The sequence below is a fragment of the Colletotrichum gloeosporioides genome, assembly GCF_011800055.1.
Source record: "Colletotrichum gloeosporioides strain Lc1 chromosome Unknown consensus_65, whole genome shotgun sequence".
In the NCBI taxonomy this organism is placed as follows: Eukaryota; Fungi; Ascomycota; class Sordariomycetes; order Glomerellales; family Glomerellaceae; genus Colletotrichum; species Colletotrichum gloeosporioides.
The window spans coordinates 863369-886924 of record NW_025544710.1 but is presented as its reverse complement, the minus strand read 5'-3'; the positions used below and the strand labels follow the sequence as shown (position 1 = coordinate 886924).

Below are 23556 nucleotides of genomic sequence, written 5' to 3'. Positions count from 1 at the left end.
GCGTCGGCCGAGAGGCAGTGACGAGACAATAAAGTTGCAAAGAGAACACGCGATGTCCCTATTCGTAGAAGGCAAGTACACTGTAATTAATCGGGTAGGTGGGTGGGTGAGGTCATAGGGCTGAGTATGTATGTTCCACTTTGGCAGGCGTTGTTGCGGCATTCTTCTGCAGCGCGTCTTGCCGTTGCATGCCACCCTGTGTGAATGGACCGCTGCTGCCAAAGAATCTGAACAGTACGCTAGCCCTGTGTAAATTGCATGGAACGGGTCTTGCGCGGAATGGACGGCGGAGCAGCACCCGCTTCAGCGTCTACATGTGGACACCCCTGCTCGCCTAGACGCTTGCTCGGCTGTCGTCCCGCCAGACGCATGGCACTGCGGCCTCCCAGCCAAACTCGTCTGGTGACGACAAACCCGATTGCCCGCGCAAACTTGACGCGGCCGCAAGTCCGCCGTCGATGCGCCGACCGAATCCTCATTCGTACACCTTACTCGTCACCAACTTGGAAACAGAACCTCAATGGTCCGGCAATGAATGTGCAACCGCCATGTCGGCCGCCACAAGCACAAAGTGCGCTTCGCGATGGGTGACGCGAATCATCCCAATCATCATTACCAGCACCAGCGGCTATGCTACCTACGTGATTGTTGCGTACTTGGGAGGTTGGTCTGCCTCTCCCTTGCTCCGTTGCCCATTTGTTAACCACTCTGCTCCGCAGTCGACTACTTGTACAGGACTAGACATGAACACGGTACCGCCATCGCGACAATCACGATATACCTCTTCTTCTACCTCTCAACGATTGCAACATACCTTCGAACCTTTCTCAAGATCAAAAAAGACCCTGGCCTGGTCCCGCTGGGTCCTCAGGCGCAGTTGCCCGATTCCAACTCGAAACGCAGGCGGAAGAAGGACGGAGACTTGGAGAGCCAACCGTACTTCACTGGTCCCGACCAAAACCCGGATAGCCCGGGCTTGGAAGATTTTTACAGCAGAGATGTCTTTGTGTGCGAAAACGATGGGCGTCCCAAATGGTGCTCGGAATGTCGCACTTGGAAGCCCGACCGCGCACATCACTCCAGCGAAATCGAGCGATGTGTTCGAAAGATGGACCATTATTGCCCTTGGGTCGGTGGCATGGTGTCAGAAACCTGTCAGTGATGAATCTGTTTGTTGGTGACAGTGATGCTGACCATGCACAGCCTTCAAGTTCTTCGCTCAATTCACCTTTTACTGCACCCTCTACTGCACAATCTCACTAGCGACCGCGGCCTACTGTTTGTCGAGACAAGTGCGAGAGGGCGGAGCTGATGGCCGGACAATATCTGGTGTTGCAATTGCCGGATTCTTTGGCATCTTTACATTCCTCATGACCGCAACGTCGTGGAGGTTCATTTTGCTGAACATTACTAATATTGACGCGCTCCGCAAGTCTTGGGTGCATCAACTCGCAATTCGAGTCCCCAACGACACGAGCCCCGGCAACGGATACGGGATCGTCACATATCCTCTGCCAAAATATCCTCAGCGAGCACATGAATCATCAGATGCCACTGTTGATAGCGAATCGCCTAGAGATCGCCTCGCAACCCGAGTGTTCGCCATTGTCAGCACCGACCCCGACGAAAACCCCTGGGACCTGGGCTGGAGGAGAAACTGGACGTCTGTAATGGGTTACAGCCTGATCGACTGGCTTCTTCCGATACGCGGCTCGCCGTGCGCTGTACACGATAGCATGGAGAGCGATTACGAGATGGGACCTGTGGTGCAGGTCCTGAGAGAACGATACGGACTCCGGGACCCGAACCAACCAGCCTCGCAGGTTGAGATGCAAGAAGTGAGGCCAAGCGCACGTTGAGCACATATCCGAGATACCCAGTAAGACATGAGTTGGCGTTGGTTGTTCGATGAACATACTTTGACGAGCGTCTGCTTTGGAATACGCGGCCCCGGCCACGCCATGCTCATATCCGTTTTTGTGTAATACTTAATCTAGTACAGAATAACCGTCATGCTTTTATTTCCTCGCTGCCCATAGCCATACCAGTGAAAGAAGTGTCAGTCGAGGGGGTTCGGAGGATGAGTTTAAAAAAGGGGAAAGAAATCCTAACTGGGCTCCGAACCTGTGATCCCTGGCAGCCACTCACACCTCTGGTCAGTTGACCAGTTGAGCCAGTTGGACCCAGGGCAAGTCCGACAGCGCAGTTAGCAGACCTGAATCCGAACCACTCTATAAGGTGAGCAGGCAGTCAGTCCTCAGGGGAAGGTGCGAGGTGAGAGAAGCGAATAGTGAGGTGAGCTAAGTGAAGTAATGCAGCGAACACAATTTCATGAGGCAGACGTCGGTTCGGCTACATGCAATCTATCTTCTTGCCTATCAAAGCCCTAGATTATATCTCGATCGAGAATAGTTGGAAGTTACTCATGGTGGGAAGGTCCCAATAGGGAAGGAAGCCAACCGCCACGTCTGATCCGACACGCATCGCTTCATGTGATATCGGTGCAGGAACTGCACTTCATGTGCTCGCATCCATTGGAGCACTTCATGGTGCCCTCGTCATCCGTCCCGCACATTTCAGAATTGTTGTCCTGCTCACAGCTGCAGCATGTCCAAGACCCTTCAGGCATCCGTTGCCGGCTGTTGTTGGGAGGAAGGGATTCGGCGCCAGAATCAGAATCAGACCTGCCCCATGATTAGGTTAGCAAGTCTATACAGCAGGCATTAATTAATTCTCACATCTTGTGCAGTTGTCTTCCAGTTTGACGACAGATCGAAGAGTGATATTAATGATTGAAATTGTTTGTTTTCTCTCTTCCAGATAAAAAACCAATATGAGTTGAGATAATATTGAAATGGGTTCTTCTGTAAATGATTCATATGTTCTTATAGATATTCCCTTAAAGGTTTTTGTCTGGCAATGTCACGAATCCGACTGTTTGAACTCTCGTCCTGAGTATGCTCGACTTTATAGCACCGCGGCCTTTCGACGAGTAACGGCAAGAAAGAGCCGCCCCTGATGTTTCTTACCTACCTAGTAGCCACAATTCTTGGCCTGCGGTGAGAACTACGGAAAGCACTCGATTTCAGAAAGTCTACCCCCAGTCATCAACATCGATGAGCACCCGTCGTGGATAGGAGTATCCGTTCTGACGACTCCTTCTGGAAGAGTATAGCTAGTCCAGGGGTGCATCCATTCTCCGAGATCCGATGGGTGGGTTGAATCTTGCAGCTGTCTCAGACGCAGCAGGCAGAAGTTATGGGACGGCCCCCTCTGGGCTGGTTCAGTGATACCTTGGCCCCGATATTCCTGGTAAACAGCCCATGAGGACGACCTCTGACTGGTCTAGCTGCGAGATCAACTCTGGGAGATGACCTGATACCGATGACCGGGTACGTCGTCCACCTACGCAGACCGACAGCCACCGCGGGATGCCCGAACTCTAGTCCGAGAAAGGGGCTAATCAGATGAGAATGCTCGACCGCCGTGCTTCTTGACTTTACCGAGCCTTCACCCTCCCGGACGATGGATCGCTTGGGGTCCATGGGGCCGAGAGACAGAGACAAAAGTGCCGCTTCATTTCTCTCTTGCTCGGACAAGGCGACGTCAGAAGGCAGCCAGAAGACCCACCCCATACGGCGTTACAGGACAGCATAGAATGAGGTTGCGTCAGGTAACTCGTTACTAGACTCCCCCTTTTTTACCACAAATACCACCTCCAGCCTTTCTTCTCTCAGTGCATGCTGAAATAGCCAAGCCCATAATGGTTCCAATTGGAAGGGTCCACAGCTTGAAGTTGTCGTCCGTATGAAAGCGATTCGTTCCCAGCGCAAGATACCTACAAGTAAAACACCATCAAACCAACTCGGTACAACTCCGTTGGATGATCGTAGTCGTCCAATCTGGCTTTGGCACCACAATATTGCTTCGACATTCCAAGTGGCTGGCGGGCCGCAAATTAGAGGTTTCAGGTAGGGCCAGATGCCTGGTGCTGCTGGCGAGCCTCGCCTGTAACTTTGAGTTCTTACATCATAACCCAGACACTTTTTGCACTTCTACGGCCCCCCTCTGCCCGTAGGATCACGGGCCTCGACGATTCACGCGATGGAATTGATATCGAATTCGTCGAATAGGTGAAGGCGATGGTCACGGCGTTACGTGAAGCGTGGGGTCGGGAGTATGGAAACTGACGCTCGTTGGCCATATGAAAGCCCATGTCTCATTCCCCTCTGTCATCTTGGAGTACTAATTTCAAAGGGTGTAACCTCGGGGCCTAAGATTCTGCACATGGTGATGGTTGGACCTGGGAGCCTTCCGTCAGCGAGCGGGTGCAGGACAACCAGAGGCTCCAAGCATCGGCGGCGTCGGATTGGCCAAATAAACGCTAGGGCAGCATATACGCCATGTGGTAATGGTAGCATTGGACAAATCTTAGCGCATAAGGCTGTAGGATCTCCCACAGCGTATGACGATGTCTTGCTTGAAGCGACGAAAAACGGAGGTGTGAAGCGGGGGAACCGGAGCGGGCAGCCAACCTGAGTACGATGGCAGCTTGTGCCACCTTTTCCTTTGGAGAGGTGGGCATCCGGAATAGAAGCTGCAGCCTTACGAGCAGTGTCCAAGAAGATGCTGAACGTGTTCGGGGGCTGCGTCTTCGCAAGGTAGGCTTGATTGAGGATGGCTGCCTCGCTCTCGATGCATGCCGTTGATGACGCCTGATTGCATCAGCCTGTTCGATGTTGAGCTGTCGGTTCCAGCGGATAGATGTCAAATTTGAGCAGCATGGGAGTGGAGAAGAGGAGTTGTCGTCACTGCCCCGATTGGGAACAATGGTTTCTTGAACTGAAGAAGCAAACCTGTCAAGGAAAGATTTGCAGGTACATGATGCTAGAAAGGGAGGAACATCCAATGGCGCACCCATCCGTGTCTCGAATGCCTAGAGTAGAGCAGGCCGTGTCAGGTCTCGCGTGGAATGAGCGGCCGAGTAACACCACCATCCCGATGTAGGAAATACTGTGTCTTTCGTCGATAAGACCCCAGTCTCCGGAAAGGCGTGTTGCTGCCAGTAAATCGACCAATCAAGAAGACTCACCTAGTATCGTTCGTGTGAGGATCCATTTGTCGTCCACCGCCTCGCGGGACATCGGGTAACGAAGCTGAACGGAATTTCGTGGGGGAGGCAGCAACTATCGTTGCGCAGGCTCTAACTAAGAAGAGCTGCAGGCCTGTCTTTTCGTTCGGTTGGAATCAGGCTGGGCTTGCACGCTGTGTGCGCCATAACTCAGTGACGTGTTGCTGGATGATGGTAATGTGGTAAGGCAGGTTGGTACTCAAGCCTAGACGGAAACAACGTCGACTTTCTGAACGATGTGGAACTTTGACACAGGTACCAAGTAGACGTTGCCAGCCAAAGAAGTGTCTGAGAAAATCAATGATTGTGACGGTCTTGTATCAACGAGTCCCGCGGTGTTGGTCGGTATCGTTGGAATCCTGAACCGTTAGTTGGAAGTGGGAAGGTAGCGAGCGGGGGAGGTGATAGATCGGAAAGTGACCCACGTCAAATCTGCGGATCATCGTTGGAGAAAGAGTGGGTCCAGACAGCCACTAAGCGCCTTACGGCAAGCTCGTCTCGGTGTTGAGGACGTTGCGCGCCGGTGACCAGCACTTTCACGTCTGTTCTTAGTGCACTGTGTTAGTGGAAAAAAGACAGGCGCGTCAAGGATCGCGTCTGCGTTTGCTTCGACTACCTACCTACCCACCTAGCAAGCGCAATCCAATATCTATGCAACGACCTCCAAACCTCAACTTACACCTGCCTTCCCTTGGTATCGTCGAAGGACCATTCATGCCGCACACTTTCTGCGTGCTGCGACCATCAAAAACTCAACACCCCCTATCTTTATGCCAATGTCTGTCTCACCCGGCCACTACTGAACTGTGGCAACTGCGCCGACGACACCGGCACTTGTTGCTATTGCTGCGACTCTTGAAAATATGTCGTCCTCCCAGTCCTTTCGGGATTCATCCCCCATCGCAGGCACCGGCAGACGCAAATCACACTTCACCTACCGACATCTGTCTCAGCTTGCCTCATACAATACGTCTTGTCCTTTGCGAGTCGTTGCGCACATCGATCTAGATGCCTTCTACGCTCAATGTGAGATGGTCCGTTTGGGCGTGCCCAAAGACCAGCCCCTGGCTGTCCAGCAATGGTGAGCATGGCGTCTGCACCATCTGCTTGCGTCTACTAACATGGCATAGGCAGGGTCTGATTGCTGTCAACTACCCAGCACGGGAGCATGGTATCGGCCGCCATTGCACCTTGACCGAAGCTAAGAAGATGTGCCCAAATATAATTGCTCAGCATGTAGCCACATGGCGGGAAGGCGACGACAAATGGGCCTACCGCGATGATGCAGCCGCCAACATTCAGAGTGACAAGGTCTCTCTAGACCCTTACCGCCTGCAGTCCAGAAAGATCTTGGCAATCATCAAGGAATCCTTACCCCAAGACCTCCAAAAGGTTGAAAAGGCCAGCATAGACGAGGTCTTCTTGGACCTGTCTGCGCAAGTGCACTCCGTTCTGCTGGAGCGGTTTCCGGAACTCGGGAACCCACCTCCATACGACGACCCTACTGAGAATCTGCCCAGCCCGCCTGTCTCAGCACTAGATTGGCAAGCAGATGCTCTAATCGATCTGGACGAGGAGGAGGAGTCTGTGGACCCGGACTGGGACGACGTGGCGATCCTCATTGGATCCGAAATTGTACGAGACGTTCGACGTCAGGTCCTAGAAAAGCTCTTTTACACATGTTCGGCCGGCGTTGCCAAGAACAAGCTGTTAAGCAAGTTAGGCTCCGGTCACAAAAAGCCCAACCAGCAGACTGTGATCCGGAACCGAGCCGTGGATCAATTCCTGTCTGGTTTCAAGTTCACAAAGATGCGCAATCTCGGGGGAAAGCTCGGCGAAAACGTCGTTACGACCTTCAACACTGATGCCGTCAGTGAACTGCTGCCCATTCCCTTGGATCAGATGAAGGCAAAGCTGGGGCATGAAACGGGAACATGGGTATACAACACCATTCGAGGTATCGACAACAGCGAAGTCAACTCTCGTACACAGATCAAGTCCATGTTGTCAGCCAAATCCTTTCGACCTTACATCAACACGCCCGAGCAAGCTGTGAGGTGGCTTAGAATCTTTGTGGCCGACATTTTTGCCCGACTGGTGGAGGAGGGCGTTTTGGAAAACAAACGCCGGCCAAGAACAATAAATCTACACCACCGTCATGCCGGTCAGATGAAATCACGGCAAGGCCCGATCCCTCAAGGCAGGCCTCTGGATGAGCAGACGCTCCTCGAATTGGCAAAAAGCCTCCTCAACCAGATCATAGCAGAAGGAAATGTCTGGCCTTGCGCGAATTTAAGCTTGAGCGTTGGGGGATTTGAGGATGGTATCACTGGTAACATGGGCATCGGAGCCTTTCTGCTCAAAGGAGAGGAAGCCCAAGCCCTAAGGCAGGGCGCCCGTGAAGCAAGCGGCACATCGATACCGGAAGAAAATCCATCAAAACGACGGCGGACTGAGGAAGGGGCCATCCATCGCTTCTTTACACGGGGCGTTTCCACCGACGACGAACTGCTGCCCGACGATGCAACCATCACCGAGGATATCAAATCCCGAAAAAGGGCGACCACGGCAGACTCGCCAGCGGCTACACTTACGGCGGATCGACCGCAGGAAGCAGTCAACGATAGCTGTGGCCAGCCACCAATCACGCCCTTCGTATGTACGCGCTGCAACACAGGCTTCGAAACGCCAGAAGAACACCAAAGCCACGCAGATTGGCACTTCGCCAAGGATCTACAGGAAGAAGAACGTGGCAATGCCGCATTTGCCAATCGATCCACTGCACGCAGCTCTGGCACAAAAGCATCGGGTGCATCGGCCAAGCGAGGCGGCCGCGGAGGCAAACTCGAACAAGGCCAGAGCAAGTTGAGGTTTGGATGAGTCCTGATCACACACCAAGGGTATCACTACGTCAAAAGTTTGTCGAGCGGGTCCTGCCACTCGATACCTGATCTGATCAAATTGAGGACCTCGCGCCCTGAGACTCGGTTCAAGGGTCATCGCGGCAGAGCAAATTAACGATGTCGTCCCTGGCGAACCTCAAAGAACGGTTCCTGAGGATGCCGAGCTCATATCTGCTCACCATACGAAGGGCGCAACAAACCTTAGATGAAGGGACCCATTAAGCAGGGACGTTGTTGGTTCGGATGCTCTGCAATGGCCACTTTTGGCTGCGATTCAACAAGTATTGCCAACTGAGATGCTGATTCGATGCCCACCTGACGCCCTCATCTAGTATGGAGTTACTTATTGCCTAGTACAGGCGTGTGCTGGGTCACATTTCATCGGAGTAAGCGGTTCGAACAATGAGGTCGGAGAACTTGGCCGTGACAGCCTGACAAGACAAGGAGAAACATGCTTTCCGTATTGTAGGGGAGCGACGCTATCGATGGCTGAATGTGGATATACAATACCCGCCAGTGTCGTCATCCCATCTTCCGCCTGCACTATCCGCGACATGGTCGGGTCCCCGCGTGTTGGATATTGGGAGCGTCAGGGGCGATGTCTACTGAGGAACAGGGCCTCAGTCATGATAATTCCAGATGGCCCAAGGATCGATGCTGAAAGTGACAGAAGAAACATTGCAGCCGCGCTTTTTTCGGAATGCCAGGGCCGGGATCGTGTCTCTGATTGAGGTCGTTGCCGCGAAAATGCCAGGCCCGCTCGTCGCGTATGGTTTTGGATGTGTCGGGTCGTCTTGTCAGAATCCAGATGGCGTCTGTCGATGATTGGCCATGAGTTAGGCATCTTTTGGGCTAGTGTGGGTTGGGCCACAATTATTTTGGCGCGAAGCATTGATACCCAACGACACCAACCACCGCCCGCTACCAAGTTGCGATCGAGTTACCTCAGCACGGATTGTTACTTCTAAGGCGGATGAGGGACGCAGAACACGCGTGATCATCCGCACATACCTTCTTGACAATGACGGAACACCGAGGATGAAGGGGGAGACCAATCGGCGAGGGATTCGTTCGATACAAAATACTCTTATATCGTCGTCGAGGCCGCCCGCGCGGAAAAGCGCCTAGTCGAACGAGTATTGCTCACCGGTCTCTAGAAAGTGACCGTTGTCCGACAAGCGTCAACCGCACCAAGCCGCTGGGATACGTGGGCGTCGAACGGTAGACGAACCCGACGCAAGGACGTGCCGACCATACTGAGTACGACCACAGTACTTCGCACGCACGGGGCCTTGGTTCAATCAGCTGGAAAGTGAAGTCAGGATCTGCCTACCTCACGTTACGCCGCTGCCACCGACCTGTCGCCATTTGAGCAGCTGGGATGGCCCGGCTCTGTAGGGTATCAACAACTGTGACGGCCAAGTTGATAAAAATGGAAGAAAAACGGAAGAGAAAATGACAGGCATCACCTCACTTAAACTCGCCTCACCTTGGGCAACCTGACGAAACAATGATCATCAGGGTCTGGCAAATGAAGCCTATAGTGGATGTTTGTCTCCGCGCTTTTGAACATGGAGTGCGCGAGGGGTTGGCAAGAAAGTCTGATGTTTCGAAAGAGCCGGATTCGCATCCGATTTCAAGTGGAAACCCATACTCATGGCATATTTCGTGTGGCATTGTGGTCCGAAGTTCAAGAATCAGAATTCTCATGGGCCCCGGCAATAAAGCACCGGGGAGACAACCGACAACACCCTTTTGCGCGGTTGCCCAACGCCGCTGTGCGCTAGCAAGCCGTCATTCTCGACACATCCTGGACACGACCAAACACTTGTTGGTCTAGAAGGGACTACTCACGAGCCACATCTTCCCCAAACCTCATCGTCCCAAGCCGACGGACGGCATCTCAGCCTCAGCTGCATAGGATTCCTCAAACGAGAGTTTTCGGCACTAACGGTCTAGATCTCTGTCGAGCCCTCCCGCAGACAGGAGAGATAGCGATTTACAAGATAGAGAGACACGAGTAACAACGCCTGAATCACATTCATCTGAGCCAAGTCTCCCGTCAAGGACCCAATATCCGTGCTGGAACGCGAGAGTTTATCGACTTTGTGTTATTCGCCGGTCCCCTAGGCACTCGCTCCCTCGGCTCTCCCGCGTGTTCCACTGATCCGCAACATCCTCTATTGGGCACCAAATAGCCTTGTCGCATTAGACTGGAAAGGCGGTGGCAGTGACAAACAAACCATGCCGGTGCCAGAGTGAGCCCGTACAACGACACTGAGAGCCCTGTTGCGACCCTCGTGAACAGCCGATAAACCTTGCATTGGATCTCACCGCAGCTCGTCGCCTTCCGATGTCCCTTGGGTTCAGGGACAGACAGACACGCTGGGAATACCGATTCCAGGGCTGTGACCGCAGTTGATGGGGAAGCCACTGGCAGTGCTGAGTGCCGAGCCCTACCAGACCGCCCTCACCTCGGTTGTGCTGCCTCTCTGACTCGCCTTACTCTTTACGTATTGCGCCCACAACGGCTACGGGATCACCAGCCGCAGGTAGTATCCGGTCGCTTGCTCACGACGTTTGGGGGCTAGAAACCTGGAAAACCCAGAGGATTACCTCATCTGACGCTCCCACTTAGCACGCAGTAAACTGTGCAAGGCGGGCATTGGCGAGCCAACGTCAGTTTGCTTCTCCGGTGGCGCATCTCCACCGTGGAAAAACGCTCATTGGATTTGCTTCTTCTTCTCCCGACGTCAAATACTGCCTTGCGAATCCACGCTACCAATTAAAAATGGCGGCGACGACGTTGGGATTGGCGCGTGCTAGAAGCCGGCAGCCAAAGTCGCTTCGAATTCTGCTACTCTAGTGCGTGCACCGGGCAGGGAAGCGGGAAGTACACGCCAGATACTCGTTCTAGACGAAGTACAGTCTCCTCGGTATCCTTTTTGGGGCTGCCCAACCTCCAGCAGCTGCACCTCATCCCGTCTCCATCCACTCAGAGCGGCCGCCACCCAGCTTCCTTGCTGCCGCCCAACCGCTGTCCGCTTCTTGCCTTCCTGCTGCTTCCCAACTTTTGTCTGGCTCGTCAGCTCTCACTGGCTCTCTGCTGGTCCTTTTTTCCCACCAAACCAAGATGCAGGCTAGGCACAGGCAGGCTCTCATCGGTCAGCCAGGCCAGACTTGGCCGCACCAAAAGACGCACCATCACCCACCCCTCCCAGCCCCTAGCCCCTCCCGGGCAAGGTCCAGGGAGTCACAGAGTGGCAGATTTGCCAGGTTGCTGGGGTTTTGCTGGAGCGCCTGGGAAAATCCGCACGGGACTGTCAGCCAACAACGTGGTGCCAACAAGCCCTGTTTCTCTGACCAGTCCTGAGGCCTGCGGTTACCGTTTCCTGTGTACCTGCTGTACCTCTGCGCTGGGCCACGCACAAGACAGACATAGACAGCCAGTCAGCCAGAGACACACACACGCACACGACGCACACATATCCAGAGTGTGAGGACGAAGAGGGCCTCCCATCCAGCGCGTGTACATTTACGGTACATCCAACCCGACCGTTCGCTCGCTCTCTCCCGCCTCCCGCCTCCCGTCTTGCGTCTTGTCCTGTCCAGTCAGAACGAGGACGAGGGTGTGCTGGTGACCACTCACCACTCACTACTTAGCACTGACTTGATCACTGGCCACTGGTCCACGTCGGTGACTTACCGCTGGGGGTCCCGGTTTTTCGAACAATCCCCACCCCCAAGAGAAGAGCCAGACTCTGGCCTGTTCCTTTTCTTCTCCCACCACCCACTCCCTGCCCGCCTCTGCGCTCCCATTCTCTTTTTCTTTCCGCCATCTCGCCGACATTTCCATCCAGCCGTCCCTCTCCTCTCTCCTCTCTCGTTCCCTCTATTCCATCTTCTCTTCATATTCCGTCCGTGTCCTCGTCTCCGTTCGACCCTCACGAAACCCTTCGATCATGTCGTCCAGAACATCGCGCGGTGCCCCTCCTTCGGGCAGCTCCTCTACGGCACCCCCCTCCAGCGGTCGTTCCAACGAGTACTTCGTCCCACGAGATGGTATTGATCGCGAGGTCATCACGGCAGACATCTGCCGCTACCTCGGAAACGATGCTTTGGTGCGACCCGGTCACTACGAGAACCCTCAAACCGGCCAAGTGGTTCAAGGCTACTACATCACCGCGTACCGGAACCTAACAACAGTGAGACCTCCGACTCGTCATGCTATCACAATACGCATGCTAATACGAAGCCCCGCAGGCTATGATTGATGATCTCAAGGCCGATTCTGCGCGTTGGGAGGCAGAGAGGCGGCAGCAGGCCGCCCGGAACACCCAAGGAGGTACATTTGCCTCGAGAGACGCGGCGGCTCCCTCTTTGTCGAGACGATCTAACTCCCCTACAGCAGGGTACCGCCAGTCGGAGACTCATTCCGCGCGCCAACACTATGGCCCCACGGATCCCGCTGGCTACCCGGACGTAGGACGTGATTCCTATGAAAACACACCCAGATACCCAGGTTCTCAAGCCCCAGGATACTCGGGAAATGCTGCGCAGGGTTACTCTGGATCATCTGCTGCTGGTTACTCCCAACAGGCCCCGTCTCCTTATTCTTCAAGTGCTGGGTACTCCTACCCATCGGGAGGTTCTGCCTTCTCTCCCCAGTCGGACCCGAGAGATCCCAGATACTCTGGAACTCCCCAGTACGGAGGAGAGCCGTACACTGCCGTCAACGCGAACATGGCCGCTTCGCGCAACTTTGACTCCTATGGTTCCTCTGGACAGCCCGCAAGGATTCCCACCACTATGGCTCCTCAGTCGGGACAGACTTACATTCCATCCGGATCTCAAGCTCAGGCAGGTTACCCCTCCGGCTACTACCCGCCGTCATCGCAGGCGCCCTACGGAGCTGCGCCAGTATCCCAAGATCCGTTGTACGGACGCGGTGCGTATAAAGTCACACATTCCCTGTCCTCGCCGACATCCTCTAATTATGTAGCGTCCCCAGCAGGTGCCGCTCACCCTTCGTCGTACAGCTCAGGCCAAGGATCACAGTATGATACAACCCCAACCCCCCGCGCTTCGGCTACCCCTTCGAATTCCAATGCTCAGATGGGAAACAGTGGATCATCCTCGTCGCACTCCCGCCGCAGTGAGAGGGACTCCGACAGGCATCACACATCCGACCGCCACCGCCCTCCGCGTCGCTAATACGTTCTCTACCCGGAGTTTGCTCTAGCCATCCCGACTGCATGAGATACCTGTCTCGTGAGTTGTCTGTTATGAAATTTCTTCCTAATGACCCTGGGATTTGGACCCATTTCCGGCGTCGGCTTCTTTCATCATTTGTTTCTCCCGGATAGAACCTCCCAGGCCCGGAGGAGGTTGTGGAAACCATCTCGAGTTGCAAGTCTGCATCTCTTGTGCTCCGTTGTCTGGCTTTGCTGGCGTTTTGGCTTCGCGCCCTGGCTCGGAGCTCCTTAGCTCTATTTCCACTTGGACCGTTCCCGGACTTCTCTACCATCTTTCCCGGATATCGCCCCAAGAATGGATTCTTGCCGCATTCTACTCCTGGACGTTTCACGACTGCATATATGGATGGACCCAACGATTTTTGCTATTCGATTTGAATGCCCTATTGGTAAGCAAGACTGCGCCTTGCTTCACATTTTTAAGGCCCTGGACCTGGATCGGAAAAAAAAGACGCGCTTTTCAGATGAATTATGTCGGCAATTTGCTTCTCATCAAGGACCACCTTGCTGTCTGGATCCGTCCTGAAGGTGGGATGTGATGTCGCTTGCTCTCTTCTCCTGGTCTGGGTTTTGTTTTTTCTCTACTTGGACTTCCGGAGTTCTGGGTGAACAAGGCTTTTCTAATAGAACGTTGAGGTCGACATCTAGACAGCAAGGTGAGTCTCCGGACTGTATATACTATCGAACCCTTATGGGATTCATTCTATGACGACCTCAAGCCCTTATCGAGGGGTCTCATGGATTCCTCCTGTGAGACTTCCCATTTACTGAGCGCAACAGCCTCCAGCTGGATTTGCACACCTACTGGACCTCAATCACCTCCTCGGAAGTCTGCCTAGACACAAATCTGGATTACTGGAAACCTTCAAGCCCTGGACAATATTGCTGCCTGGAAGACACTGCCTGGACAATCTCAAGGAGTTCGCCCCATTGCAAAGGATGCTGGACAGCTCCTCCCGGACCCAAACGTGGCAGTACCACTATCTGCACACAGCCATCTTGAGACCACCTTGACCTGTTCACTCAGTCAAATCATCGTGTCTACCAACAAGGACCTATGGCTCGCTGAGCTCAAAAGAAATTCTATCAAGATGGAGAGCCAACTCTCCCTTCTGGGTAAGCTCGGATCATATCAGGAAGCACGATCCAACTGGTTACCCACACCAGTACACGTCCATGGATTGAGTGAAATAGCAATTGCGATTTTTTGCTCGGTTCAGCAATGAGCTTCAGGTTTCCCGGACATGCTTGTAGCTTTGATGCCTGCAGCCAGCCATGGGACATCAAGTCTGGCGGTTCAGATGGTATACCGTTCACGGGGAACTCTACAGTGCGGTCCCAAGTTGCCTACTTGGCTCCAGGAGACAAGCAAATTGCCGGACCAGCCACTCAGGAACATTCTGCCAACCCGAGGATCATGTTTCCCGAGCCACTCGTGGGAATGTTCGTCGCGACCTCGCGGGCTAGCTCGTTAGTTACCACTATTTCTTGTCATTCGTCCTTTTCTTTATTTCTAGTATGGAGCAGCCATTCTGCCAACCAGGAGACCACTGCCGGAGGACTAGACTAACTCATCACCACAGGTCAGACCACAGGCAGAAGCAATCAGGACCATGCCAGAGGGGCGCTTGGGTTACGTCGGAAGGTTGATGCTGAGGGTTGTATGCATATTATGTGCGTGCTTTGGTATTGTGATATGTTTCTCTACTTTTTGGTTTGAATTAAGGGAGCGGATAAGAGTCTTTGGGTAGACTCGGTTTACGATTATCATTATTTACGTACTTGGCGCTAGTATCGGCATATGGGTGCGGCACTCGTCAGCCGTTGATTGAATGACACTTAAGAGTTTTTATGACTGAACCACAAACCTGGGTCTTCCCGCGACTCGAATGCTGATCATGAACATTTGTCAACCCTACTGTGGTATTTCACGCAGTGCCATGATACCGTGGAGGTCGCATCGCGTCCACGTTTCTGGCATCAACCCGGCTCGGGACGTTATTGTGTGATGTCACCCACCACTGCCACCACTCAGATCCCCATGCGGAAATTTTGGATCACAACTTGAATAGGCGTGTGCGCGTGCGTGTCCCAGTGTTTGAAAACCCAACTGTCAGGCACCACTGTCCTGGGCCGCCTCACGTGGGGGGTGGGGGGAAAGGGGAAGGGATGAGAGAGCATAGTTGGGCAAAGTTGACACTCATCGGACAGGGTCCTTGGGTGCAGCCTCTGGCAACCTTGATTTTGTATAGGATGCGAGTTGGCAAGGCACAGGGGATTCAGGGTGAGAACACACACGCACACACACACACACACACACACACACACACACACACACACAGTTGGTAAATGAATAGAGTTTGCGACAAGAGACGTGATTGCGATCCATCGCATCCGCGGTGGTGTACGGGTTTTGAAAGTCGTCCTTATGAGAAAATGGAGATGAACTGCTTCCCATCTGCTTGCCGCCCCCCTTCGAATTCGTATTGCGTATCTTTTGAGTTTCTCTCTCTTTTTCGCCACGTTGATCGTCAAGACTTCAGACTTTAAGATGTTTCCCCATCCCTTTTCGAAATGCAGAATTTGGCAAAATCGAATATGTGCGTTTGAAGCGGAGAAAGGTGGCGAGTGGCTACAGGGAGCATCCGCGCCGGGCGGAAGCTGTTGAGCTGAACGGCTATAAGGAGGGAAAGTCCTGGGATGAGGCTTGGAGCATGATTAGACGGTGACCCTGAAGATCGCGGTTTTATGCTTTCGGAGGGATCTGTGGAGGAAGGCGCCACGGCGGTGTTCCTTGCTTGGTTCTATTCACAGATCACGGCGGCAGGATTGTTCGGATTACGTGTCAACTGCCGGAAGGAAGTGAGTTAGTTGGGAGATGGGACATGAGGCTCTCGCTTACTTCAGGGGCGGGCTGGGTTCCCCGACTACTTAGCAAAGGCCCCCCGACGAGATCACGGGGTGTTACGAAGACGATGCTGAAAATATTGCCGTCCAGGCCGGGAAAGGGACGGTTTGCTCGGTGTCCTTCTGTAAAGACTCATCGGCTTTCGATGGAACTCATTGAGGGGTGGTCCCCTCCACGCCCCGGCTATTCCACTCCGGTCGGTGGGTGAGGCCCGCACCGACGGACGGGGCGATGGCGTTCGATTTCCCAACGATGAGACGGAGGGGCAAAGAAAGGAAGAGGCCACGCACTCGGGACTGGGCTTGATGAGTAAGAAAGAGTGTAAATAAACACACGCGGCGGCGGCTCGCGGTGAGCCTCTTTTTTTTTTGCCCGTCGATCTGGTGGCACGGTACGCACGGCATGAATTGATTGTTGGAGATTTTTTTCAGGAGGGTTACAGCGGGGAGCAGCCCTGTGAATTCAGCGATGGCACTGATGGGATGGACGGAGGTGGAGGGGCTCTCTGAGGGGGCCGCGCGCAGGGCAAGACGGTGCCTCAGCGCGGAGGGGAGGGGAAGGGGACGGCGGCGGTAGCTGGTGGTGACGGTAGTGGCAGCCCGGCTGGGCAGGACACCCGGGGCAGGCCAGTTTCATGGGTCGGGTAACACTTTGAGGTAAGGTGGGAAGAGAGAGTCGACGAAGCAAGCGTGGAATCGTGGGAAAGGGGACGGGGACCCTTGGGGGGGTTTCGGAGGGGTCGAACACTTCACCTTCTAAGGTACCTTACCTAGTAGTATATGAAAGTTGACCGGGGTCCTGCTGGGTTCCGGGCGGTGAAGAGAACGAGTCCTTCTGGGAAGGGGGAAAAACACCAACCCAAAAACAATGAGATGCATTTATCGCGGCTGTGGAGACAGGCACGGCTGCCCGATACCCATAATTACTGAAAAGGGGCCAATTAGATACTCGGGTTAACGCCTCGGGCTGCCCTGATGCCATACCGCTTTCGGGGGCCAGTGGAGGCGGTGGGCGGCGCACTTTTGCGCTTTTGCGCTTTTTCTGCCGACAATAAGCTCCATTCCAGCGCGGCGCCGGCGTCTGTCTGGTCTGCCATGGATCGCGGTGACAATTGACCCGCAACCTGACAGATGCTTAGGCAATTACCAACCACCGCATTGCAGAGCAGCACATGGACAGAAAGATGACACACGACACACAAACATCTGGGGAACTGAACCATCGACGCTAGCTGGGAGTCTGTAAGTGTGTGTGTGTGTGTCTCGGTGTCGAGTTACAGGCACTTGAATGTTCTTCCAACAAGGCAACCTCGGGGAAAACACACTCGAATCCAGGAGCCAACCAAATCAATGCAGGCAGTGAGTGTACTGTTGCATCCACGTCCAAATTCATAGATGGCCTTATGCCTTAGCCGTCGGTACCCTGCTTGCTTGGACCTTTTTTTTCTTTGCTTCTTCACTTGCGTCGACAGTATGCCCACACACACACCACATATATACACAGGTACACAACACGTCTGCCGCTCCTTATTTCCATGAGACGCGCTGTCATCTGTCTGGGGAAATGTGTAATCAAAACAAGCCTAGCAGGCCGACCACTGATGCGAGGGCTAGGCAAGGCAAGCCAAGTCACCGCGATTTCCTTCGGTGAGTCCACGTTTAGATGCGTTGAGCCGAAAGCAAACATCGTTTCTGCAGCAGTCAGCCAGTACCTTAAAGTAGACAAATACGACAGCGTCGTTATCAAATCAAAGATCATGCGCTGGTTACTATGTATCCGTCATCCATGGAGATGCCGCTCTGATAGCGCTCATGTCGAGGCATAGAGAGAAGAAGAGCGGGACACAGAGAGGGAGAGGGCATGGTCAAATAAATTATCACGATACAGCCAACACACCGCACTGCTCACCCGCCGGCCTGAGGTCCGATCCTGAATCCGTCAGAACCAGAACCAGAGTCGCGGCATTCCAGCCAGTCCGGCGGCTGTCACCTGGGACCTTGGGGTTGCTGCCTCTCTTTTCTTCTTTTCTTTTGAAGAGAGAAGGGGCGCGGATAAACACACACAGCGGTGGCCTGAATCTGTCTGGCTTTTTTTTTCCCCCCCTCTCTCTCCAGGTCTCTTTCTCTTACCTAGATATTTACACCATTGTTGGTCTTGGTCTTGACTCTGACCCCCCATCACCTATTCACCCAGCACTTGCACCCGCACTCACTTGTACTGATACTTGTACTTGCACCCGGCGCCGCCCAACTCGTCCAGTCTTTTCTGCCACCCGACCTCTGGAGCGACCCCGAAATCCAGCGCCTTCGCATTCACTCGGCGACCCCTTCTCCCCCTGACGCCCTACGTTATTCCGCCGACGATACGCCTGGACTCACTGCTACAGTCCTGTCCCTCCCCAACTAACTACGCCCGTGCCCTGCCAAATACATAACCAACTACCACCTAGATAGGTACGGGCACGCACAAAGGTACCTCCCGCCTGTACCTGTCGACCACCGCCGCCGTGGCATGCCCCGCCATTTCGAGGCAACACAGACGACCCGCCCAAAATTTTGTCTTCACCTCCCGCACCGCTTTCCTTCCTCTCAACTCCTATCCCGCCTTCGCCTCGACATCACCCCGTCAATTCACCCAAGATGGACACCACGGCGATTCGAGGCCTCCTCGCGGCCAGTTTGGACCCCGATGCCGACACGAGAAGGAGGGCTGAGATCCAGCTGAAGCAGGTACGACAACTCTCGTTTATCTCCAGTCTCCCACCACCCCCGATGCCGTCCAACATGGACGTCGTCCTCCTTCCTGGCCGTCCCCCCTCCCCCACGAAATGGCCCCCCTACCGCTCCGAACCGATCCGCACCATATCGCACGCACGTACTGCACACATATCACACGCCCGTACCAGACGCACACGCACACAAGTGTCTACACGTCCATGGATGGCCGGCTACCTTCGCATCGTTACTCTACGCTTTGTGCTGCCCGCTCCGATGAAGACGTGTACAGTGCCGAGCGCTTCGGGGGAGGAGGGCGGATGGACCATGCCCACGTCGCGACTCTTTGTTGAACCGGTTGACTGACACCATGTTTCTCTGCAATTATAGATCGAAGAGCACCCGGGGTTTATGGACGTTCTCCTCGAAGTCCTCCAGAACGAGCAGGATAACAGTGTACGACTATCAAGTACGTTGACGAAACACCCTTCCTTGCCATCGCCTCGCTTCTCTCGCACCCCACACGCAGGCATACTAAACGCGCTCTCCGCTCTGCAGCTGTCATTTATATCAAGAACCGCGTGAACCGGGGATGGGAAAAGTCGGATCACAACCCCAACGACACACCAATCGCCGAAGATGAGAAAGCGCGCTTTCGCGACCGCCTGCTGCCCATCATGGCCGCCTCTCAGGGGCTGGTCCGGCAGCAGCTGATTCCCGTCCTCCAGCGCATTCTGCATTTCGATTTCCCCGAGAAATGGCCCAACTTTATGGACTACACAATGCAGCTCCTCAACACGAACGACGCCCCCTCCGTCCTCGCCGGTCTGCAGTGCTTGCTCGCCATCTGCCGTGCCTACCGCTTCAAGTCTTCCGACGGCGACAACAGAGTTCACTTTGACAAAATTATTGAGGCTAGCTTCCCTAGACTGCTGGCCATCTGCAACGAGCTGGTTGCTCAGGAGAGCGACGAGGCTGGCGAGATGCTGCATCTGGCTCTCAAGGCGTACAAGCACGCGACCTGGGTAAACACGGATGTCTCTGCATCTGATTTGGTGCCGTTGGCTGACAGGATATTAGCTCGAGCTCTCTGCTTTCCTGCGCGCGCAGCAGACCAACTTTGGCTGGTGCACCGTTTTCCTTCAGACCGTTTCCAAGACGATCCCGGCCAGCGCCATGGTCGACGACTCATACGAGCGTGAAAAGCACCACTGGTGGAAGGCGAAGAAGTGGGCGTACTTCAACCTCAACCGTCTGTTCATTAGGTAGGGTCTACGCAAGAGTTGGGCGTTGAAGGTTTTGCTGACATTGCTTAGACATGGCAACACGCAATCTGTCGCCAACACCAAGGACGAAGATGCGGTTCGCTTCGCCAAGGAGTTCTCCGCCACGATTGCCCCCGAGATCCTCAAGCACTACCTGCAAGAGATTGAGAAGTGGGTTGCAAAGACAACCTGGTTGAGCAGACCCTGTCTGTCCTACACCCTCGTTTTCCTCGACGAGTCCGTACGCCCCAAGGAGATGTGGAACCACCTGAAGCCCAACCTTCAGAACTTGGTGACACATTTCGTGTTCCCCGTTCTCTGCCTTTCCGAGGAGGACATCGAGAAGTTCGAGGACGAGCCCGATGAGTACCTCCACAGGAAACTCAACTTTTACGAGGAGGCATCAGCACCGGATGTGGCGGCCACCAACTTCCTCGTTGGCCTGACCAAGAACAGGAGAAAGCAGACCTTTGAAATCCTCAAGTTTGTCAACGCCGTGGTCAACGAGTACGAGCAGGCGCCGGATGACAAGAAGAACCACATTGCCAAGGAGGGTGCCTTGAGAATGATCGGTACTCTGGCGCCTGTCATTTTGGGCAAGAAGAGTCCCATCGCCGACCAGGTCGAGTACTTCCTCGTCCGCTACGTTTTTCCCGACTTCACCAGCCCCCAGGGCTATCTCCGTGCCCGGGCTTGCGACACGATCGAGAAGTTCGAGCAGCTCAACTTCCAGGACCAGAACAACCTCCTCACCATCTACCGCCACATCCTCGACTGCATGGCTGACGTTGCCCTGCCTGTCCGTGTTACTGCTGCCCTCGCTCTGCAGCCCCTTATCCGTCATGACATTATTCGCACAAGCATGCAACAAAGCATCCCTACTATTATGCAACAGCTTCTCAAGCTCGCCAACGAGGCCGATATCGACGCTCTCGCCAACGTCATGGAGGACTTCGTTGAGGTCTTCGCCACTGAGTTGACGCCTTTCGCCGTCGCTCTGAGTGAGCAGCTTAGAGACACATACCTTCGCATCGTGCGTGAGGTGCTCGACAAGAACAAGGATAACGGTGACGATGAGTATGGTGACTACCTCGATGAGAAGAGCATCACTGCTCTTGGTGTTTTGCAGACCATTGGAACTCTTATCCTTACTTTGGAGAGCACTCCTGACGTTTTGCTGCACATTGAGGCTGTTCTCATGCCCGTCATCCAGGTCACCCTGGAGAACAAGCTGTACGACCTGTACAACGAGGTATTTGAGATCATCGACAGCTGCACATTCGCTGCCAAGGGCATCTCACCTACCATGTGGCAAGCTTTCGAGCTCATCCATGCTACCTTCAAGGCCGGTGCGGAGCTCTACCTCGAGGACATGCTGCCTGCCCTCGACAACTTTGTCCAGTACGGTGCTGGCCAATTGGTCCAGAAGCCAGAGTACATCGAGGCACTCTTCTCCATGATCTCTGATATGTTCAACGATAACAAGGTTGGGGGCGTCGATCGTATCTGCGCTTGCAAGCTGGCCGAGGCGATGATGCTGAACCTGCGTGGCCACATCGACAACTACGTTTTGCGCTTCATCGAGTTCGCCATGAACGTTCTCAACGCCCAGGATGTTAAGGTCAAGGCCTACAAGATCCACCTCATGGAGCTGGTCATCAACTCCATCCACTACAACCCCATCCTCACTCTGCACATCCTCGAGACCAAGGGATGGACTAACAGATTCTTCAGCCTGTGGTTCGGCAGCATGGGCAACTTCACCAGAGTCCACGACAAGAAGCTTTGCATTGTCGCCATCTCTGCCCTCCTCAGCCTCAAGGCTGATCAGGTTCCCCAGAGCGTTTCCGTCGGATGGCCCCGACTGCTCCAGGGCATCACTGAGCTGTTCAAGACCCTCCCGGCTGCCATGAAGAACAGGGAAGAGGCACTCCGTGACGATTATCACCTCGAGGCCGGCACGTACGATTATGGTGACGAGGATGAGTGGGCTGAGGATGAGGCCAACTGGAACGTCGAGGATGAGCCTGAAGAGGAAGAGGCTACCGAGGCTCGTGATGAGAGCACGGCGTACCTGGAGTTCCTCAACGAGGAGGTCAGTAGAAACCATTTGCTATCAAAGTCATTCGAACTAACTGTTATCAGGCCCAGAAGTTCAGCCGCGGTGTCGAGGACATCGAGTCTGAGGATGACTTGGGTGAAGACAGCGTTCTTCTTGAGTCTCCGCTGGACAAGGTTGACCCTTACCAGCTGTTCAGCGCTACTTTGATGAGTAAGTGATGGCTGCAGGTCCTAGAATGGCCTATGACTAACAAACGTACAGAGATGGAGGAGGAGCAGCCTCAGTTCTATCAGTCTTTGGCTTCTCATCTGACCGCCGAGGACCAGGCTGCCCTGCAGGGTGTCATGCAGAAGGCCACCGAAAATGCCCAGGCCGCCCAGCTGGCCCTTGCCCAACAACAAGGTGCTGCCCCCGTCAACGGCGGTGCCAGCTAAAGCCCTACCCGCGATTTCATCGATGACCGAGCCGGGCCCCTCCACGACACGGGGTTTTTATCTTCTTCCCGAGCAAGAACGTAGTCTTCTCTGACCGCCCCGGTATTATGACGTGAGAGGGAGACGCGAGATGATCCGAGTGAGCCGCTGCCGCTACGCACGCCGGTGGACATGGCGCGCAAGTGCCGAGGAGTTGTTGTGGACGAGCGGTCACAGGAGAAAGATTGACGAGGCAAAGAATTACGATTATCCCCATCCCCTTAAGAGTACAAGAGGCCCCAAAAAGGAAAGATCTTCAAGAGCATTAGAGCGTGCAAACGATGGCTGGAGGCCAGCTGGATATGAGAGATGATGCTGCAGCGGGGAGCTTTGGTAGGTGCTCAGAGCAAGGCTTCCCCCTATTTGTTGTCTGCGTGGGAAGCCCAGGGGAGGAAAATAGTCTTGTTGCAGCTTATTAGGTGTCAGTGAGGACACTTCGATTGTCATCATGGCCGTCGTTTACTGTCGGCAGGCATAGCGCTGTGGGAGGCCTGCGTGTGGAGGTTGAAGCTCATGATGTCAGAGTTTTCTAGGTAGTTTAAATTCCCCCCAACTTCAAGAATCAGAATCAGTTCACAACCACCTGTCTCGTTGCTCTATCCTATTGCGGGTGAGTAGTGATACCAACGATGGCATCAACTCATAGCTTTATGATTTTGTAGCTTCGTGTTTCCGTTAGTATCAGTTGTCTCCCGAAACCTTTACCTAGCGACAACGGATACATGCCCCGCGCAGTGTTGATCGAGGAAATGATGGCCTTGTTCGCTCACTAGTTATGGCATAGTTGGCATTTACTAGGTTAGACATGCTTCCTTCGAGAGGCTGGGTTGCACATCGCCCTTGAT

General features: G+C 54.1%; 4 protein-coding genes across 4 annotated transcripts; all 4 read left to right on the top strand.

The window, feature by feature from the left end:
* Positions 1-548: 548 nt before the first annotated feature.
* On the top strand, positions 549-1859 carry GCG54_00012533 (Palmitoyltransferase PFA5; the record flags this gene model as incomplete). The annotated part of the gene is made up of 3 exons (XM_045412409.1): positions 549-663; positions 720-1154; positions 1204-1859. The coding sequence occupies 3 exons, from the start codon at positions 549-551 to the stop codon at positions 1857-1859; spliced, it is 1206 nt and encodes a 401-aa protein (XP_045261444.1).
* A 4135-nt stretch (positions 1860-5994) lies between these two features.
* Positions 5995-8011, top strand: GCG54_00012532 (N-acetyltransferase eso1; the record flags this gene model as incomplete). Its single annotated transcript, XM_045412408.1, has 2 exons — positions 5995-6212; positions 6262-8011. The coding sequence occupies 2 exons, from the start codon at positions 5995-5997 to the stop codon at positions 8009-8011; spliced, it is 1968 nt and encodes a 655-aa protein (XP_045261443.1).
* Positions 8012-11996: 3985 nt separating this feature from the next.
* Positions 11997-13248, top strand: GCG54_00012531 (uncharacterized protein; the record flags this gene model as incomplete). Its single annotated transcript, XM_045412407.1, has 3 exons — positions 11997-12239; positions 12298-12982; positions 13037-13248. The coding sequence occupies 3 exons, from the start codon at positions 11997-11999 to the stop codon at positions 13246-13248; spliced, it is 1140 nt and encodes a 379-aa protein (XP_045261442.1).
* Positions 13249-18836: 5588 nt separating this feature from the next.
* Positions 18837-22672, top strand: GCG54_00012530 (putative importin; the record flags this gene model as incomplete). The annotated part of the gene is made up of 7 exons (XM_045412406.1): positions 18837-19268; positions 19302-19380; positions 19470-19936; positions 19992-20176; positions 20228-22271; positions 22322-22448; positions 22500-22672. 7 exons carry the CDS (start codon positions 18837-18839, stop codon positions 22670-22672), a joined length of 3507 nt encoding a protein of 1168 aa, XP_045261441.1.
* Between the last annotated feature and the right edge of the window lie 884 nt (positions 22673-23556).